The sequence below is a fragment of the Archocentrus centrarchus genome, chromosome 8 (assembly GCF_007364275.1).
Source record: "Archocentrus centrarchus isolate MPI-CPG fArcCen1 chromosome 8, fArcCen1, whole genome shotgun sequence".
In the NCBI taxonomy this organism is placed as follows: domain Eukaryota; kingdom Metazoa; phylum Chordata; class Actinopteri; order Cichliformes; family Cichlidae; genus Archocentrus; species Archocentrus centrarchus.
In genome coordinates this window covers 28,912,032-28,934,290 of record NC_044353.1, presented here as the reverse complement: position 1 = coordinate 28,934,290, position 22,259 = coordinate 28,912,032, and the positions used below count along the sequence as shown (strand labels likewise).

Here is a 22,259-nt window from a genome sequence, read left to right as displayed (position 1 = left end):
ATTAGGGCCCGAGCACGAACTGTGCGAAGGCCCTATTGTAATTGCTTCGTTTATTATTAGGGCCCGAGCACGAACTGTGCGAAGGCCCTATTGTAATTGCTTCGTTTATTATTATTATTATTTTTTTTTTTTTTTTTTTTTTTTTTATTATTCAGGCAAATGAATTGGCTTTTTGGGGGCTTTATCATATTCAAAAACTCATGAAACTTGGCACATGCGTCACACCTGGTGAAAATTTAAGTATTTTAATGGGCTCGGGCAAGGGCGCCCCCAAATGGCTCGCTAGCGCCCCCTAAACTGGAGCCCCACCGCTGTGTTTCACGTACATGAATGAAACTTCATACACATGTATATCATGTCCAGGCGCACAAAAAATCCTCTTGGAGCCATGCCCTAAACCCAACAGGAAGTCCGCCATTTTGAATTAATTATGCAAATTTGGCGATTTGCAGCCCTCACACTTTTTCTAATAACTCAGAGGTTTTAGACGTTATCATCTTCATATTTGGTTTGTCTAACCTACACCCCCAGGGGAATCTAAATCTCGAAAATGGTGAGTTTTTGCCAAGGGGGAGGGGTCCTTATGCCCCTTTGAACTTTGATCATTCGCCATGAAATTTTGATTGCCTCTCATTCATACCTACATGATCCAATGTGCATCAAACTTCTCCAGTAGGATGAGGGTGCCCCCCTGAACACATACATATGACAATATTTAATATCAGTCGCAGCGCCACCTAGTGGGAACAGGAAATGTCATATTTTACACTTGGAGGTCCAGCTCCAAGGTGGTTTAGCAGAACCATCTCAAATTTCACCTGGAAAGCCTTAAGAAGTTGGACTTACTGTGTTTTCAAAACTGTGAGTTTTTGACAAAAGGGCGTGACCCTTATGGGACGGCAAAGTTCGATGATTCGCCATGAACACAAAAATGGCTGTAACTCAAAGCCAACTTGCCCAATCTGGCTCAAACTTCAGTGGTGTGATAAGCATGCTGCCCTGAACACACTCATATGCATAAAGTCCATAAACGTTAGAGCGCCGCCTAGTGGCAGCTCGGAATATCTTAAAATAGCATGTTTTTTGAGTAGCCCCGGAGCTACGTTTTATCTACATGTATGAAAATGTACAGGCTCATGTAGCATACTAAGACGTACAAAAAAGTCTCTTGGACCCATACCCCAAACCCTACAGGAAGTCGGCCATCTTCAATTGAAGGTGTCAATTTTTGCGATTTCCACGCCTGCTATTTGAACGAACTCGTCCTAGGGCATTTCACCCACTGACACCAAATTGGCTCCAGATCATCTACACAAGTAGCCCATCAAATATTGTGGAAATCTTTACAAAATATTAAACGGCCTTGTCACACCAGGCCATTAAATTTGGCCTTTGTTTTTCTCCCTCACCACCAAAATTGTTTGTGCACTTGTTCGCACATGCTTTGTCTGATCAGGCTGAAAATTTAATCACTCATGTACACACCCAGGCTGAATCCATAACTACAGATTCAAGACTGTAGGCGCAATAGCGCCCCCTACAGAAGCAAATGAAAATTTGTATGACCGTCCACAGAATTAGTTTTGCTCTGAAATACATGAAATATCTTTCACCATTCCTTACAAAATCCTCATCTATTTGATAAGCCTCCTGCCCTGAACACATTGATATGCATAAAGTCCATAAACGTTAGAGCGCCACCTACTGGCAGCTTTAAATATCATAATATACCATGTTTTTTAGCTAGCCCCTGAGTTACATTTTATCTACACCTCTGAAATTTTGCACACTCATGTAACATCCTAAGACATACAAAAAAGTCTCTTGGAGCCATACTCCAAACCCTACAGGAAGTCCAGCATCTTCAATTGAAAGTGTCAATTTTTGCCATTTTCAGGCCTGCTATTTGAATGAACTCCTCCTAGGGCATTTCACCCAGTGAGACCAAATTGGCTCCACATCATCTAGACAAACAGCCCATCAAAAAAGTCAATCAGACCCATGCCCTATTTTGCATGCTGGAGCCGTGACCACACCCCCAAATATTCCATTGCATCTATGCCGAGAGCAAAAGATACCTTTTCCTATAAAAGAATTCAACTTTCTAGAGACCCATCACGATCACAAAACCTCCGAGTGCGGCACGGGTCGACGAGCGCCACAGGTCGACGCGCGCGGAGTGCGAGGGCCCGATATCACCGCTTGCGGTTTTAATTATTAGGGCCCGAGCACGAACTGTGCGAAGGCCCTATTGTAATTGCTTCGTTTATTATTATTTTTTTTTTTTTTTTTTTTTTTAGGGCCCGAGCACGAACTGTGCGAAGGCCCTATTGTAATTGCTTCGTTTATTATTATTTTTTTTTTATTATTATTATTATTATTATTCAGGCAAATGAATTGGCTTTTTGGGGGCTTTATCATATTCAAAAACTCATGAAACTTTGCACATGCGTCACACCTGGTGAAAATTTAAGTATTTTAATGGGCTCGGCCAAGGGCGCGCCCAAATGGCTCGCTAGCGCCCCCTAAACTGGAGCCCCACCGCTGTGTTTCACGTACATGAATGAAACTTCATACACATGTATATCATGTCCAGGCGCACAAAAAATCCTCTTGGAGCCATGCCCTAAACCCAACAGGAAGTCCGCCATTTTGAATTAATTATGCAAATTTGGCGATTTGCAGCCCTCACACTTTTTCTAATAACTCAGAGGTTTTAGACGTTATCATCTTCATATTTGGTTTGTCTAACCTACACCCCCAGGGGAATCTAAATCTCGAAAATGGTGAGTTTTTGCCAAGGGGGAGGGGTCCTTATGCCCCTTTGAACTTTGATCATTCGCCATGAAATTTTGATTGCCTCTCATTCATACCTACATGATCCAATGTGCATCAAACTTCTCCAGTAGGATGAGGGTGCCCCCCTGAACACATACATATGACAATATTTAATATCAGTCGCAGCGCCACCTAGTGGGAACAGGAAATGTCATATTTTACACTTGGAGGTCCAGCTCCAAGGTGGTTTAGCAGAACCATCTCAAATTTCACCTGGAAAGCCTTAAGAAGTTGGACTTACTGTGTTTTCAAAACTGTGACTTTTTGACAAAAGGGCGTGACCCTTATGGGACGGCAAAATTCGATGATTCGCCATGAACACAAAAATGGCTGTAACTCAAAGCCAACTTGCCCAATCTGGCTCAAACTTCAGTGGTGTGATAAGCATGCTGCCCTGAACACATTCATATGCATAAAGTCCATAAACGTTAGAGCGCCGCCTAGTGGCAGCTCGGAATATCTTAAAATAGCATGTTTTTTGAGTAGCCCCGGAGCTACGTTTTATCTACATGTATGAAAATGTACAGGCTCATGTAACATACTAAGACGTACAAAAAAGTCTCTTGGACCCATACCCCAAACCCTACAGGAAGTCGGCCATCTTCAATTGAAGGTGTCAATTTTTGCGATTTCCACGCCTGCTATTTGAACGAACTCGTCCTAGGGCATTTCACCCACTGACACCAAATTGGCTCCAGATCATCTACACAAGGAGCCCATCAAATATTGTGGAAATCTTTAAAAAATATTAAACGGCCTTGTCACACCAGGCCATTAAATTTGGCCTTTGTTTTTCTCCCTCACCACCAAAATTGTTTGTGCACTTGTTCGCACATGCTTTGTCTGATCAGGCTGAAAATTTAATCACTCATGTACACACCCAGGCTGAATCCATAACTACAGATTCAAGACTGTAGGCGCAATAGCGCCCCCTACAGAAGCAAATGAAAATTTGTATGACCGTCCACAGAATTAGTTTTGCTCTGAAATACATGAAATATCTTTCACCATTCCTTACAAAATCCTCATCTATTTGATAAGCCTCCTGCCCTGAACACATTGATATGCATAAAGTCCATAAACGTTAGAGCGCCCCCTACTGGCAGCTTTAAATATCATAATATACCATGTTTTTTAGCTAGCCCCTGAGTTACATTTTATCTACAGCTCTGAAATTTTGCACACTCATGTAACATCCTAAGACATACAAAAAAGTCTCTTGGAGCCATACTCCAAACCCTACAGGAAGTCCAGCATCTTCAATTGAAAGTGTCAATTTTTGCCATTTTCAGGCCTGCTATTTGAATTAACTCCTCCTAGGGCATTTCACCCAGTGAGACCAAATTGGCTCCACATCATCTAGACAAACAGCCCATCAAAAAAGTCAATCAGACCCATGCCCTATTTTGCATGCTGGAGCCGTGACCACACCCCCAAATATTCCATTGCGTCTATGCCGAGAGCAAAAGATACCTTTTCCTATAAAAGAATTCAACTTTCTAGAGACCCATCACGATCACAAAACCTCTGAGTGCGGCACGGGTCGACGAGCGCCACAGGTCGACGCGCGCGGAGTGCGAGGGCCCGATATCACCGCTTGCGGTTTTAATTATTATTATTATTATTATTCAGGCAAATGAATTGGCTTTTTGGGGGCTTTATCATATTCAAAAACTCATGAAACTTTGCACATGCGTCACACCTGGTGAAAATTTAAGTATTTTAATGGGCTCGGGCAAGGGCGTGCCCAAATGGCTCGCTAGCGCCCCCTAAACTGGAGCCCCACCGCTGTGTTTCACGTACATGAATGAAACTTCATACACATGTATATCATGTCCAGGCGCACAAAAAATCCTCTTGGAGCCATGCCCTAAACCCAACAGGAAGTCCGCCATTTTGAATGAATTATGCAAATTTGGCGATTTGCAGCCCTCACACTTTTTCTAATAACTCAGAGGTTTTAGACGTTATCATCTTCATATTTGGTTTGTCTAACCTACACCCCCAGGGGAATCTAAATCTCGAAAATGGTGAGTTTTTGCCAAGGGGGAGGGGTCCTTATGCCCCTTTGAACTTTGATCATTCGCCATGAAATTTTGATTGCCTCTCATTCATACCTACATGATCCAATGTGCATCAAACTTCTCCAGTAGGATAAGGGTGCCCCCCTGAACACATACATATGACAATATTTAATATCAGTCGCAGCGCCACCTAGTGGGAACAGGAAATGTCATATTTTACACTTGGAGGTCCAGCTCCAAGGTGGTTTAGCAGAACCATCTCAAATTTCACCTGGAAAGCCTTAAGAAGTTGGACTTACTGTGTTTTCAAAACTGTGACTTTTTGACAAAAGGGCGTGACCCTTATGGGACGGCAAAATTCGATGATTCGCCATGAACACAAAAATGGCTGTAACTCAAAGCCAACTTGCCCAATCTGGCTCAAACTTCAGTGGTGTGATAAGCATGCTGCCCTGAACACATTCATATGCATAAAGTCCATAAACGTTAGAGCGCCGCCTAGTGGCAGCTCGGAATATCTTAAAATAGCATGTTTTTTGAGTAGCCCCGGAGCTACGTTTTATCTACATGTATGAAAATGTACAGGCTCATGTAACATCCTAAGACGTACAAAAAAGTCTCTTGGACCCATACCCCAAACCCTACAGGAAGTCGGCCATCTTCAATTGAAGGTGTCAATTTTTGCGATTTCCACGCCTGCTATTTGAACAAACTCGTCCTAGGGCATTTCACCCACTGACACCAAATTGGCTCCAGATCATCTACACAAGTAGCCCATCAAATATTGTGGAAATCTTTAAAAAATATTAAACGGCCTTGTCACACCAGGCCATTAAATTTGGCCTTTGTTTTTCTCCCTCACCACCAAAATTGTTTGTGCACTTGTTCGCACATGCTTTGTCTGATCAGGCTGAAAATTTAATCACTCATGTACACACCCACGCTGAATCCATAACTACAGATTCAAGACTGTAGGCGCAATAGCGCCCCCTACAGAAGCAAATGAAAATTTGTATGACCGTCCACAGAATTAGTTTTGCTCTGAAATACATGAAATATCTTTCACCATTCCTTACAAAATCCTCATCTATTTGATAAGCCTCCTGCCCTGAACACATTGACATGCATAAAGTCCATAAACGTTAGAGCGCCCCCTACTGGCAGCTTTAAATATCATAATATACCATGTTTTTTAGCTAGCCCCTGAGTTACATTTTATCTACAGCTCTGAAATTTTGCACACTCATGTAACATCCTAAGACATACAAAAAAGTCTCTTGGAGCCATACTCCAAACCCTACAGGAAGTCCAGCATCTTCAATTGAAAGTGTCAATTTTTGCCATTTTCAGGCCTGCTATTTGAATGAACTCCTCCTAGGGCATTTCACCCAGTGAGACCAAATTGGCTCCACATCATCTAGACAAACAGCCCATCAAAAAAGTCAATCAGACCCATGCCCTATTTTGCATGCTGGAGCCGTGACCACCCCCCCAAATATTCCATTGCGTCTATGCCGAGAGCAAAAGATACCTTTTCCTATAAAAGAATTCAACTTTCTAGAGACCCATCACGATCACAAAACCTCCGAGTGCGGCACGGGTCGACGAGCGCCACAGGTCGACGCGCGCGGAGTGCGAGGGCCCGATATCACCGCTTGCGGTTTTAATTAGGGCCCGAGCACGAACTGTGCGAAGGCCCTATTGTAATTGCTTCGTTTATTAGGGCCCGAGCACGAACTGTGCGAAGGCCCTATTGTAATTGCTTCGTTTATTATTATTTTTTTTTTTATTATTATTATTATTATTATTCAGGCAAATGAATTGGCTTTTTGGGGGCTTTATCATATTCAAAAACTCATGAAACTTGGCACATGCGTCACACCTGGTGAAAATTTAAGTATTTTAATGGGCTCGGGCAAGGGCGCGCCCAAATGGCTCGCTAGCGCCCCCTAAACTGGAGCCCCACCGCTGTGTTTCACGTACATGAATGAAACTTCATACACATGTATATCATGTCCACGCGCACAAAAAATCCTCTGGGAGCCATGCCCTAAACCCAACAGGAAGTCCGCCATTTTGAATTAATTATGCAAATTTGGCGATTTGCAGCCCTCACACTTTTTCTAATAACTCAGAGGTTTTAGACGTTATCATCTTCATATTTGGTTTGTCTAACCTACACCCCCAGGGGAATCTAAATCTCGAAAATGGTGAGTTTTTGCCAAGGGGGAGGGGTCCTTATGCCCCTTTGAACTTTGATCATTCGCCATGAAATTTTGATTGCCTCTCATTCATACCTACATGATCCAATGTGCATCAAACTTCTCCAGTAGGATGAGGGTGCCCCCCTGAACACATACATATGACAATATTTAATATCAGTCGCAGCGCCACCTAGTGGGAACAGGAAATGTCATATTTTACACTTGGAGGTCCAGCTCCAAGGTGGTTTAGCAGAACCATCTCAAATTTCACCTGGAAAGCCTTAAGAAGTTGGACTTACTGTGTTTTCAAAACTGTGAGTTTTTGACAAAAGGGCGTGACCCTTATGGGACAGCAAAATTCGATGATTCGCCATGAACACAAAAATGGCTGTAACTCAAAGCCAACTTGCCCAATCTGGCTCAAACTTCAGTGGTGTGATAAGCATGCTGCCCTGAACACATTCATATGCATAAAGTCCATAAACGTTAGAGCGCCGCCTAGTGGCAGCTCGGAATATCTTAAAATAGCATGTTTTTTGAGTAGCCCCGGAGCTACGTTTTATCTACATGTATGAAAATGTACAGGCTCATGTAACATCCTAAGACGTACAAAAAAGTCTCTTGGACCCATACCCCAAACCCTACAGGAAGTCGGCCATCTTCAATTGAAGGTGTCAATTTTTGCGATTTCCACGCCTGCTATTTGAACAAACTCGTCCTAGGGCATTTCACCCACTGACACCAAATTGGCTCCAGATCATCTACACAAGTAGCCCATCAAATATTGTGGAAATCTTTAAAAAATATTAAACGGCCTTGTCACACCAGGCCATTAAATTTGGCCTTTGTTTTTCTCCCTCACCACCAAAATTGTTTGTGCACTTGTTCGCACATGCTTTGTCTGATCAGGCTGAAAATTTAATCACTCATGTACACACCCAGGCTGAATCCATAACTACAGATTCAAGACTGTAGGCGCAATAGCGCCCCCTACAGAAGCAAATGAAAATTTGTATGACCGTCCACAGAATTAGTTTTGCTCTGAAATACATGAAATATCTTTCACCATTCCTTACAAAATCCTCATCTATTTGATAAGCCTCCTGCCCTGAACACATTGACATGCATAAAGTCCATAAACGTTAGAGCGCCCCCTACTGGCAGCTTTAAATATCATAATATACCATGTTTTTTAGCTAGCCCCTGAGTTACATTTTATCTACAGCTCTGAAATTTTGCACACTCATGTAACATCCTAAGACATACAAAAAAGTCTCTTGGAGCCATACTCCAAACCCTACAGGAAGTCCAGCATCTTCAATTGAAAGTGTCAATTTTTGCCATTTTCAGGCCTGCTATTTGAATGAACTCCTCCTAGGGCCTTTCACCCAGTGAGACCAAATTGGCTCCACATCATCTAGACAAACAGCCCATCAAAAAAGTCAATCAGACCCATGCCCTATTTTGCATGCTGGAGCCGTGACCACACCCCCAAATATTCCATTGCGTCTATGCCGAGAGCAAAAGATATCTTTTCCTATAAAAGAATTCAACTTTCTAGAGACCCATCACGATCACAAAACCTCCGAGTGCAGCACGGGTCGACGAGCGCCACAGGTCGACGCGCGCGGAGTGCGAGGGCCCGATATCACCGCTTGCGGTTTTAATTATTATTTTTTTTTTTATTATTATTATTATTATTATTCAGGCAAATGAATTGGCTTTTTGGGGGCTTTATCATATTCAAAAACTCATGAAACTTTGCACATGCGTCACACCTGGTGAAAATTTAAGTATTTTAATGGGCTCGGGCAAGGGCGCGCCCAAATGGCTCGCTAGCGCCCCCTAAACTGGAGCCCCACCGCTGTGTTTCACGTACATGAATGAAACTTCATACACATGTATATCATGCCCAGGCGCACAAAAAATCCTCTTGGAGCCATGCCCTAAACCCAACAGGAAGTCCGCCATTTTGAATTAATTATGCAAATTTGGCGATTTGCTGCCCTCACACTTTTTCTAATAACTCAGAGGTTTTAGACGTTATCATCTTCATATTTGGTTTGTCTAACCTACACCCCCAGGGGAATCTAAATCTCGAAAATGGTGAGTTTTTGCCAAGGGGGAGGGGTCCTTATGCCCCTTTGAACTTTGATCATTCGCCATGAAATTTTGATTGCCTCTCATTCATACCTACATGATCCAATGTGCATCAAACTTCTCCAGTAGGATGAGGGTGCCCCCCTGAACACATACATATGACAATATTTAATATCAGTCGCAGCGCCACCTAGTGGGAACAGGAAATGTCATATTTTACACTTGGAGGTCCAGCTCCAAGGTGGTTTAGCAGAACCATCTCAAATTTCACCTGGAAAGCCTTAAGAAGTTGGACTTACTGTGTTTTCAAAACTGTGAGTTTTTGACAAAAGGGCGTGACCCTTATGGGACGGCAAAGTTCGATGATTCGCCATGAACACAAAAATGGCTGTAACTCCAAGCCAACTTGCCCAATCTGGCTCAAACTTCAGTGGTGTGATAAGCATGCTGCCCTGAACACACTGATATGCATAAAGTCCATAAATGTTAGAGCGCCGCCTAGTGGCAGCTCGGAATATCTTAAAATAGCAAGTTTTTTGAGTAGCCCCGGAGCTACGTTTTCTCTACATGTATGAAAATGTACAGGCTCATGTAACATCCTAAGACGTACAAAAAAGTCTCTTGGCCCCATACCCCAAACCCTACAGGAAGTCGGCCATCTTCAATTGAAGGTGTCAATTTTTGCCATTTCCACGCCTGCTATTTGAACGAACTTGTCCTAGGGCATTTGACCCAGTGAGACCAAATTTGCTCCACATCATCTAGACAAGGAGCCCATCAAATATTGTGGAAATCTTTACAAAATATTAAATGGCCTTATCACACCAGGCCATTGAAATTGGCCTTCGTTTTTCTCCCTCACCACCAAAATTGTTTGTGCACTTGTTCGCACATGCTTTGTCTGATCAGGCTGAAAATTTAATCACTCATGTACACACCCAGGCTGAATCCATAACTACAGATTCAAGACTGTAGGCACAATAGCGCCCCCTACAGAAGCAAATGAAAATTTGTATGACGTCCACATAATTAGTTTTGCTCTGAAATGCATGAAACTATCTTTCACCATTCCTTACGAAATCCTCATCAATTTGATAAGCCTCCTGCCCTGAACACATTGATATGCATAAAGTCCATAAATGTTACAGCGCCACCTACTGGCAGCTTGAAATATCATAAAATAGCATGTTTTTTAGCTAGCCCCAGAGCTACATTATATCTACAGCTCTGAAATTCTGCACACTCATGTAACATCCTAAGACGTACAAAAAAGTCTCTTGGAGCCATACTGGAAACCCTACAGGAAGTCCAGCATCTTCAATTGAAAGTGTCAATTTTTGTCAATTTTTGCCATTTTCAGGCCTGCTATTTGAATGAACTCCTCCTAGGGCATTTCAGCCAGTGACACCAAATTGGCTCCAGATCATCTAGACAAACAGCCCATCAAATATTGTGGAAATCTTGACAAAATATTAAATGGTGTTGTCACACCAGGCCATTGAAGTTGGCTTTCATTTTTCTCAATGGCGACCAAAATTGTTTGTGCACGTGTTCGTACATGCTTTGCCCGATCTGCCTGAAAATGTAATCACTCATGTACACAGCCACTCTGAACCCATAACTATGGATTCAAGGCTATACGTAGCTGCAAGAGCGCCCCCTACAGAAGCAAATGAAATTTTGTATAGCATCCACAAACTTAGTTTCTCGGAAATGTATGAAAATGTGTTTCAACATTCTTGACATCATCCTGATCAAAACAGTCTATCAGACCCATGCCCTATTTTGCATGCTGGAGCCGTGACCCCCCCCCCAAATATTCCATTGCGTCTATGCCGAGAGCAAAAGATATCTTTTCCTAAAAAGAATTCAACTTTCTACAGACCTTCTGTACACCATCACGATCACAAGACCTCCGAGTGCGGCACGGGTCGACGAGCGACACGGGTCGACGCGCAGGGAGTGCGAGGGCCCGATATCACCGCTTGCGGTTTTAATTATTATTATTATTTTTTTTTTTTTTTTTTTTTTTTTTTTATTATTCAGGCAAATGAATTGGCTTTTTGGGGGCTTTATCATATTCAAAAACTCATGAAACTTTGCACATGCGTCACACCTGGTGAAAATTTAAGTATTTTAATGGGCTCGGGCAAGGGCGCGCCCAAATGGCTCGCTAGCGCCCCCTAAACTGGAGCCCCACCGCTGTGTTTCACGTACATGAATGAAACTTCATACACATGTATATCATGTCCAGGCGCACAAAAAATCCTCTTGGAGCCATGCCCTAAACCCAACAGGAAGTCCGCCATTTTGAATTAATTATGCAAATTTGGCGATTTGCAGCCCTCACACTTTTTCTAATAACTCAGAGGTTTTAGACGTTATCATCTTCATATTTGGTTTGTCTAACCTACACCCCCAGGGGAATCTAAATCTCGAAAATGGTGAGTTTTTGCCAAGGGGGAGGGGTCCTTATGCCCCTTTGAACTTTGATCATTCGCCATGAAATTTTGATTGCCTCTCATTCATAACTACATGATCCAATGTGCATCAAACTTCTCCAGTAGGATGAGGGTGCCCCCCTGAACACATACATATGACAATATTTCATATCAGTCGCAGCGCCACCTAGTGGGAACAGGAAATGTCATATTTTACACTTGGAGGTCCAGCTCCAAGGTGGTTTAGCAGAACCATCTCAAATTTCACCTGGAAAGCCTTAAGAAGTTGGACTTACTGTGTTTTCAAAACTGTGAGTTTTTGACAAAAGGGCGTGACCCTTATGGGACGGCAAAGTTCGATGATTCGCCATGAACACAAAAATGGCTGTAACTCAAAGCCAACTTGCCCAATCTGGCTCAAAATTCAGTGGTGTGATAAGCATGCTGCCCTGAACACATTCATATGCATAAAGTCCATAAACGTTAGAGCGCCGCCTAGTGGCAGCTCGGAATATCTTAAAATAGCATGTTTTTTGAGTAGCCCCGGAGCTACGTTTTATCTACATGTATGAAAATGTACAGGCTCATGTAACATCCTAAGACGTACAAAAAAGTCTCTTGGACCCATACCCCAAACCCTACAGGAAGTCGGCCATCTTCAATTGAAGGTGTCAATTTTTGCGATTTCCACGCCTGCTATTTGAACGAACTCGTCCTAGGGCATTTCACCCACTGACACCAAATTGGCTCCAGATCATCTACATAAGTAGCCCATCAAATATTGTGGAAATCTTTAAAAAATATTAAACGGCCTTGTCACACCAGGCCATTAAATTTGGCCTTTGTTTTTCTCCCTCACCACCAAAATTGTTTGTGCACTTGTTCGCACATGCTTTGTCTGATCAGGCTGAAAATTTAATCACTCATGTACACACCCAGGCTGAATCCATAACTACAGATTCAAGACTGTCGGCGCAATAGCGCCCCCTACAGAAGCAAATGAAAATTTGTATGACCGTCCACAGAATTAGTTTTGCTCTGAAATACATGAAATATCTTTCACCATTCCTTACAAAATCCTCATCTATTTGATAAGCCTCCTGCCCTGAACACATTGATATGCATAAAGTCCATAAACGTTAGAGCGCCCCCTACTGGCAGCTTTAAATATCATAATATACCATGTTTTTTAGCTAGCCCCTGAGTTACATTTTATCTACAGCTCTGAAATTTTGCACACTCATGTAACATCCTAAGACATACAAAAAAGTCTCTTGGAGCCATACTCCAAACCCTACAGGAAGTCCAGCATCTTCAATTGAAAGTGTCAATTTTTGCCATTTTCAGGCCTGCTATTTGAATGAACTCCTCCTAGGGCATTTCAGCCAGTGAGACCAAATTGGCTCGACATCATCTAGACAAAGAGCCCATCAAAAAAGTCAATCAGACCCATGCCCTATTTTGCATGCTGGAGCCGTGACCACACCCCCAAATATTCCATTGCGTCTATGCCGAGAGCAAAAGATACCTTTTCCTATAAAAGAATTCAACTTTCTAGAGACCCATCACGATCACAAAACCTCCGAGTGCGGCACGGGTCGACGAGCGCCACAGGTCGACGCGCGCGGAGTGCGAGGGCCCGATATCACCGCTTGCGGTTTTAATACTTTAATTGTAATTCCTGTGGTTTTTCTTGTTGTTGTCTGCCTTTGACACGTGTGTCTGTGGGTTTTAAATATAAGCGTCGCCCTCTTTCTTCCACATCTGCTTTGTGATTGGTTTAAAGCGGCTCTAAAGGCCTTACATGGACCAATGAATTTAATCCACATCCCAGGACGACAAAAAGGCACGCGACATTTTCAAGAAAGGACCTCGGGTCTTTTAAATAGCTGCCCGAAGCCACAACTAACTATTAAAAATTTACACGAACTTAAATGGGTCATATAATCAGCAGCTTCCTGTTTATAGGATTGTATTGGATTATATTAAATACTTTGTTACGCCTCTTTGACCAATGTTAGTTTTACTAAATTGAATATAAGCGTTCAGGCTTAGCTGTTGACAACAAAAGGGTCCTTTTTGCAAAATAACTTCCTGACGCGATCTCTTTTTTTCACCGTCTAATTACAGGTTTTAATATCCCAGCGAAAGCTCGAGCACGTACCTTTACCGTTACTCAGGTGGGGAAAAGGGACGCTTTTAATACAGCAGCTTCCTCGCGAGGAACTATCTGTCTGGGATTATACAAAATAACCAAATTATGGCCTGATACTTGATTTTCCGTGCAGCTCAAGACAAGAGTAGGAGAGCCCCGGCAAAGAAGATACATTGCGATATATCAGCAAGTCTTCCAGCTGCTGCAAAATCCACGGCTAACATAAACGCGCGAGCGCCTTTTCCGGGCTCGTGACAGCGGCTATAGTGGAGCGGGACGTCGGAACGAGGGCAGCCGGTGGTGGTGGAGCGGTGGTGTCGGTTAACATACCCGGGTTGGTGGACGACAGCATGGCAGCGGGAAAGGGAGCTGGGAAACCCGCCTCGCTGTGGGACAATATGAGGTTACGGTTCATCGTTTGCTTCCTTGGAGTCTTCGTGTGCTACTTTTATTACGGAATATTGCAGGAGACAATGTAAGTAGCATACGACGAAGCTAAACTCCCATACAGTGTTGTTCTATTATGAACTGAACTTCACTCAAAAATCGGCCACTTTAATGTTGCCATGCATATCTCCGAGCCTATACGAGTTAAATTTATTTCTTTTTTTTTGTGAAAATATGTTTTACAACCCAAAGGACATAACGGGTAACTTCATAACACTTTTTTGCATTATTTTGCAATATTTAACGTCACTACCAGTGCAGCTCTAAGTGATCTTTTTTTAGGAGATCTTTTTGAATTGGAGTTTGGTGTTTGACACTGTTCGAATGAGAGAACCATCATCATATGATCCGAAGCAGTCTCTTTGCTAAGTCAAACTAAATATAGTGCTATGAAAACCATTTTCCCCTCCCCCCTTCCTGTTTGTTTTTTTTTTTTTTTTTTTTTGCATATTTCAGCTGAAATATTAGTCAAAGAAATCGAATAAATACAAATTAAATTATTTTGATTTATTAAGGGAGAAGGCTATGCATGAGTCATTCAGAAGTAGTTGTGTGTTTCTGATCATTGTCCTGCTACATAACAGCAAAGCAGCCCCAGACCATCACACTACTACCACATATTTAACTGTTGGTATGATGTTCTTTTTATGAAATTCTGTTAGTTTTATGCCAGATGTAACGGGACACAAACCTTCCAGAAACTTAAGCTTTTGGCCTGTCAGTCAACTGAATATTTTCCCATTTAAGATTTTTTTTTTTTTTTTTTTGGGCAAATGTGAGAGGAGTCCTTGTTTTTTTTGGTCAGCAGTGGTTTTCTCCTTCGATCTCTCCCATGGATGCCATTTTTGCCCAGTCTTTCTTATTGTTGAATCATGAACTCTGACTCTGCAAGTGAGGGTTGCAGATCTTTAGATGTTGTTCTGGGTTCTTTTGTGACCTCCTGGATGAGTCATTGATGCACTGTTGGAGTAATTTTGGTTGGCCTGCAGCTCCTGGGAAGATTTACCACTGTTCCAAGTTTTCTCAGTTTGTGCATAATTGCTCTCACTGTGGTTCGCTGGAGTCCCAAAGCCTTAGAAATGGCTTTGCAACTCTTTCCAGATTAATTGATGTCAGTGACTTTGGCTCTCAGCTGTTCTTGAGTGTCTTTAGATCATGGCATAATGTGTTGCTTTCTGAGATCTTTTAGCCTTCTTCATTGTGTCAGACAGGATCTATTTGAGTTATTTCTTGATTCAACAGGTCTGGCAGTAATCAGGCATGGGTGTGGCTAGTGAAACTACTCAGCTTTCCAAAAAATGTAATTTATGATTTAACAAGGGGCAGCAATTATCTTTTCAAATAGTGCCAGGTAGGTTTGGATAGCTTTTTTTCCCCCCTTAATAAATTAAATCATGATTTTAAAACTGTTTTATATTTACTTGGGTTATCTTTGTCTAATATTAAAATTTGTTTGATGAACTGAAACATACAAGTGTGAGAAATATGCAAAAACCTAAGAAATCAGGAAGGGGGCAAATGCTTTTTCACAGCACTGAATGTCAGAAAACTTTTGAAGAAGAACGTTTTCATCTGTAGCACATTAAAACCCAAGTTCTGTAGTACCCTTGTTTTTTCCTGAGGGACTGTGTTTAAAAATCTCCGAGATTCACTGGTTTTCAATTTCTTGTTTAGTCATTGTTATACAAAAAACACCTTTTGGCAAAAGAGACACTGAAGTCTGATAGATATTTTTCCTTTACATGTAACTTTAAGATCAGCAGTTTGGCGTATGCAAAGTAAGAGGAGCTCTGCCTGTGTTCCCTGTCACACACGGAGGCATGACACAGATGGTATGTTGTCACCAAAGGGCACAGGGATGCTATCTGGTTTCAGATTGAAGGCTTGAAAAAGGATGTGTGAGGTGAAGCAGCAGTTCTGCAAACCTGAGTGTCTGACTTTTATCACATGTTGTTAAATGATTTTGGCATTGTCTCTTCAAATTAGCTCACAAACACAATTGCAAGTCGACACCACCAAGCAAGACAGCTTCTGAAAAAAAATCTTAGTCCACTAAACAAATGCTATCCTTACTGCACCACTCTCTTACTCACCTTTTGTGAATGGCTTTTTCACAGTTAGGAGACACATGAAACCACTCAAATGTTTAGCCTAGTTATATGCAAGAAGAGTCTGTTTTGTTCAACACACTATTGCTCTCATGTTTCCAGAACCCGAGGTGATTACGGTCAGGAGAAGTTCACATTCGCCCGAACGCTGGTCTTCATCCAGTGCATCATCAATTGTTTCTTTGCAAAGATCTGTGAGTATGTGCTGTACACAATACACAGAAACTAATAACAGTGGTCAGTTGGAAAGTTTTTGGATGCCACTAAATCTGCAAGTTAACAAATCAGAACAGCTATAATCAAGTCTCTTATACTTTATCTGCCTGATAATTTAAATAATGTAATATTGTGACTTTTTAAAAATTCTCTCATTATGTTTAGTGATCCAGTTTTTTGAGGGCTCCAAGCCAGATCATACCAAGAGCTGGCTCTATGGCATGTGCTCCTTATCTTATCTTGGAGCCATGGTGTCCAGTAATTCTGCCCTTCAGTATGTCAACTACCCCACGCAGGTGAGTCTGCCCTTTTTAAAATGAGGCAGTGTTAGCTGGTTACACTATTTCAGATTTATGTGTATTTGTACTTAGGACTTACATATCCTAAAGCTGTGATTTTGTTTGATAGGTTTTGGGGAAATCCTGCAAGCCCATACCAGGTATGGTAAATTCAATAACAATAACAGTTGTAATGCTTTATTTAGGTGCTTTCCACCTGCATATAATTTACATAATATATAAATCCTCACTGCGAATTGCCACCATATCATGGCAAAGGAGTTTGTGTGTCCCAGGGATCTCAGGGACTATATTGTTTGGGGGCTTTTGCCCATTGGTAGGTTCTCCCAAGGCAATTGAGGTGTTGGAGTTTTTACAGATGGATGAGGGGGTCATCCCCCCTGCACCTTTAAGCTATGGAACAAGTTCTGATAGGTGTTTGCGCCTATGCGCCAAACGACAGTTCCGAGTACCAAGCATTCTTGGAGTTCCTGGGTGGGGTGCTCAAGGTTGCTCCATCCACTGACTCTGTTGCCCTGCTGGGAGACTTCAGTGCTCAGATGGGTGACGACATTGAGACCTGGAAGGGCGTGATTGGGAGGAATGGCCTGCCTGATCTGAACCTGAGTGGTGTTCTATTATGAAACTTGTATGCAAACCACAGTTTGTCCATAACGAACACCATGTTCAAACATGAGGATGTTCATAAGTGCACGTGGCACCAGGACACCCTAGGTTGCAGGTCGATCATCAGATCTGAAGCCATATGTTTTGGGCAATTAGGTGAAGAGAGGAGCTATGCTGTCAACTTATCACCACTTGGAAATGAGTTGGATCAGGTGGTGGGGGAGGATGCTGGACAGACCTGGCACACCTAAATGTATAGTGAGGGTGCACTGGGAAATCCTGGCAGAGGCTTTGGTCCGCAAGATCTTCAACGAACACCTCCGGCAGAACTTCGACAGCATTACGAGGGAGGCTGAGGAAATTGAGTTAGAATGGACCATATTCCACACCTCCATTGTTGAGGCTGCTGTACAGAGCTGCGGCTGCAAGGTTGTTGTTGCCTGTTGTGGTGGTAATCCTTGAACCAGATGGTGGACACCAGAAGTGAAGAGAGCCATCAAGCTGAGGAAGGAATCATTTCAGACTGCCTCGATGGAATTTTGGCAAACCGTCAGGCGATTCAGTAGGGGAAAGCGGTGCTCTACTTGCATGGTGTATAGTGCGGGTGAGGCGCTGCTACAGTATGCAATGTGTGAATGCGAATGTGAATGAGGTTACAGTGTGCTGTGTTTATACATGAAGGTTATCTCTCATCCCTCACAGCTTGGCCATCTCTTGCCTCACGTTGACAGAATGAATTCTCTTTCATCGTTCCATATGTTTCACTCTTAGGGCTAAAGTTCTGGCACGTTATCCAGGCGGGTATCTATGAGCTTTATATTTTTTTGTTATTGTGTCATTTCAGTTATGATCCTCGGTGTGACAATACTGAGGAAGAGGTACCCACTGGCTAAATACCTGTGTGTGTTGCTGATTGTGAGCGGTGTTGCTCTGTTCCTCTATAAACCCAACAAGAGCTCCGTCGTTGCTGATGACCATATTTTTGGCTTTGGAGAGATTCTGCTGGTGAGCTAACACATTCTGTTCATTTCATCTATTTGTGATCATATGTTGTCCATCTGTTGCATCTCCCTTGTGCCTACATGGATGCTTTGACTTTGCCGTTACATGCGTTTCATGTCTCGGTGATGTGTTCTGCTGTATCATAGTTGGTCTCTCTGACATTGGACGGCTTGACTGGTGTGGCCCAGGACCACATGAGGGCTCGCTTCCAGACGGGTGCCAACCACATGATGCTGAACATCAACATGTGGTCCTGTCTGGTGCTGGGACTAGGTGAGTCTCATATCTAATAGAATGTGTGTCATGAGCACACAGGCGCTCATTCCACTTGAAAATACATCTGGCCATTAAACTGATTTGCTCACCTGCAGCTAGAGAGGAGACACTAATGAGCAAACTCACCTTGGTGTGGTTCAGTACTGCCAACAGAAACACTGGTGTATTGAATATACTGCTGCAACGCTTTTTCTATGAATAATTATTTAAGAGCACAGCAATGGTTTAATTAGGCTTTTGGGGAAAACCTCTTATAGCACCATAATGTTTATAACTAACATTTTTTTAATTAAAGGTCAAAACAAAAATAACTTGTGGTTAACATAGTTTTCCTCAGGTGCTTTTCCATTCAAGCGTTTTTCAAACTCCAGTTCAAAGTCATATGACCTTATGATGATTTTGCATTTCCAAAAGTACCACACAGTGTTCTTTGTTGTAGTGTTATATTCTTACGGTGATTTTATTGCGAGTTTGTTGCATTTTTATTGTGGCACTGGATTCTGACATGAGCTCCAGGATGAATAGTGGCTGTGATGCTGTAGATAGTGGCAATAAGTAAAAAACAAAACAAAACCAATAATAGCTGCATTAAAGACAGAAAATGTGAGCACTTTTCCCTTAGGAGGCAAAAACTCATTAATTCAGTCAAGGCATAGTGTGGAGTGTTATCTTTTTAGATAAGAAATCCTGTGCCTCAAAGCCCTCAGTTCTGTGAGATCATTATAATATGTTGAAGAGCAACACACATAAAACAATTTAATGAGGGTTTTTTGTTTAAGGTTAGGCACTAATGGGTTGTGAGACAAAGATCAAAAGGTCAAAGAGTATATGAGAACTGGAAGACTGGCATCACTCTTAAACTAACTGGTAGGGTTTGGCTATCTTTGAGTATTTTTTCCCATCCTTCCTGAACCACTTTCTTATGCCAAATTACATTTTAGAAAGCTCTATTTTTTTTTCACAAGTGTTAAATGCAGTTCCAATATGCATACCTTAAGAGGTTTCAGTTATTGGTTGCGTGCATGCACAGACACACAGCTGGTTTCAACATGTACAGCCAAACTTTGCATCTTGGGAAATACTAGACCTCAAAGGTATTCTTATACCTCCACTCCTACACCAACTCCATTACACACCCACACCTAGAGTTCACTCAACTGCTAATACTTTATAAAACCACTTGGTGGTGCCATACACTCACACTGTGATCTCAGTCTGATATTCTTACCAAGGATAGGCATAAATGAATTGTGCTTTTGGAAAAAAACAAACAAAAAGATGTTGATGTTATGTTCCTCTCTGCCCTCAGTGGTGTTGTGGACAGGTGAAGTGTGGGACTTCCTGAGTTTTGCAGAGCGCCATCCCAGGATTTTTTATAATATTCTTCTGTTTGGACTCACCAGTGCTTTAGGCCAGGTGGGTGGATCGATGCAAGTACTAATGATTAGTGAAGCCATATTAAAGAACAGGAAACATCCTATTGTGTGATGACTGACTTCTTGACGAGGTGTCTCAAATGTTCCTTTTCCAGACCTTCATCTTTATGACAGTTGTGTACTTTGGGCCTCTAACCTGCTCCATTGTCACAACTACGAGGAAGTTCTTCACCATCCTTGGCTCTGTTATTTTGTTTGGTAATGTCATTAATACAATGCAGTGGGTCGGCACTATTCTCGTGTTTCTTGGTAAGTAACTTTAATACTTGCATATTTTTTTATAGATATTAGATTTACATTTCTGCACGTTAAATATAGAGTATAAAAATGTGTGGTCAGCTGTACTGTCTTTCCTTGGCTCACATCTTTGGTTTTCTCACTTTAGGTCTCGGGTTAGATGCTAAATTTGGAAAAGCCCCCAAGAAGACAACACACTGAAACATCTGGAGCACATGAGAGAGAGAAACAGCAATGAAAACACTATAGCCAGTATCTTATTTTCATAAGACATCATGTACAGGCATACTGTATGTGCCTATGACTTGTTGAAGTATGGTTAGATATTACTGTATTTAAAAGAGTCATCGTAGGTTTCAACTCCAGCTTCTGTTGTGTACTGTGGATATACTGAAGAGACATCAATCGGGATCAAGTTCAGCATGAGCTGTGATACAACTTATAATCCTTTTGTGGAAGAATTTGAACTGGCTGAAATGCACAGGTGTAAAAAAAAATATATATATATATATATTTAGACAAATCCTTATTGTTTCTGAAACCAGCTCACCTGCCTTGGATGGATGTTGAACCAAACAAGGCCTTGGAAATACATTTCCAGCATTTAACCCGTGAAATTACACCAAATGGTTTACAAATAGATGCTTGAATGTGTTTTAGTTTGTTTCGGAGAAAACAGTTAGCCATGTCGTTTATAAAAATGTAAACAGTTGTATGTAGCCTGTTGTCTTATGTCCAGTCTTATTATTGAATTGTATTTGCTTTTATTTTCTAAAGTTGAAAATAACTTGCCATAAAAGGGAAATTGTTATATTTTGTTGTGATCCTTATCCCCCCCCCCCCTTTGAAAGTTTTCTGTCTTAGTTGTTCACCTCAGTTTTGAATCTAAAATCATATTGACTGCATCATGACACAGACCACCAGCTGCGTATGAACTTGTTTGCCAGCGTTACACTTAAATGTATTTTGACAGTCATTAATATTCAGATATGTTGCTTACACAGTTTTTACTGCTTAAAGTAGAATTTTTAAAGACACTGATTGAGGAAAAGCACCCAAGGAATGAAAGAACACCAGACTTCTAAATATGAGGGACCTCTGAATGAGTATTACGAGAGAACTGGTGAAAAAATATTGGAATATTGATTGCATATTAAGGGTAAGGTCCTTAAACCTGACAAAATGAAATGACTTTTTTTCTCTTGAAAATCAAAAATCAATGCAGTGTTTTGAGGAGAAATAGCTAACAGTGAAAACTACTGTCAAGATGCAGACAGCTTACCTGGACACATAGGCTGTTCCCATTTTTTTTTTTTTTTTGCATATAAAAGAACAGCAGGAGAAACCCAGGACCCACTGCACCACTGTAGGGTCTGACAGTGGGTCTAAGACAGTAGTTCTCAAATCCAGGCCTCGTGGCCCAGTGTCCTGCAGGTTTTAGATATGTCCGTGATCCAACACACCTGAATCAAATGGCTGAATTACCTCCTCAGTTCCCCAGAGTCCTCCTAAAGACTTCTATATCTGACTCAGGTGTGTTGAAGCAGAGACACATCTAAAACCTGCAGGACACTGGGCCACGAGGCCTGGATTTGAGAACCACTGGTCTAAGGATTTCATTCCGATCTCTAATGGCAGTCAGGGTGCCGTTGCCTAACCTGTAGAAGTCTATGCATCCCTCTATGGATATGCCCCCAGACCATCACTGACCCACCACCAGTCATCCTGAATGATGTCACAGGCAGCACAATGTTCTCCATGACTTCTCCACATTCATATATATATATATATATATATATATATATATATATATATATATATATATATATATATGCACAGTACCAGTCAAAAGTTTGGATACACTCACCCA

General features: G+C 41.9%; 1 protein-coding gene across 1 annotated transcript; it reads left to right on the top strand.

The window, feature by feature from the left end:
• The first annotated feature begins 13,700 nt into the window (after positions 1–13,700).
• Positions 13,701–21,200, top strand: slc35b1 (solute carrier family 35 member B1). The gene is made up of 9 exons (XM_030735864.1): positions 13,701–14,237; positions 16,420–16,511; positions 16,699–16,829; positions 16,942–16,972; positions 18,283–18,443; positions 18,587–18,713; positions 20,026–20,132; positions 20,248–20,401; positions 20,538–21,200. Exons 1-9 carry the CDS (start codon positions 14,113–14,115, stop codon positions 20,588–20,590), a joined length of 981 nt encoding a protein of 326 aa, XP_030591724.1. The 5' UTR covers positions 13,701–14,112; the 3' UTR covers positions 20,591–21,200.
• Positions 21,201–22,259: the final 1,059 nt, after the last annotated feature.

Bases quoted from the DNA above. Each gene is read 5' to 3' on its own strand.
- slc35b1 (XM_030735864.1), top strand. From the start codon at position 14,113: ATGGCAGCGGGAAAGGGAGCTGGGAAACCCGCCTCGCTGTGGGACAAT. The intron at 16,830-16,941 runs GTGAGTCTGCCC...TTTGTTTGATAG, and splicing joins ATGTCAACTACCCCACGCAG to GTTTTGGGGAAATCCTGCAA. The intron at 20,402-20,537 runs GTAAGTAACTTT...TTCTCACTTTAG, and splicing joins CACTATTCTCGTGTTTCTTG to GTCTCGGGTTAGATGCTAAA.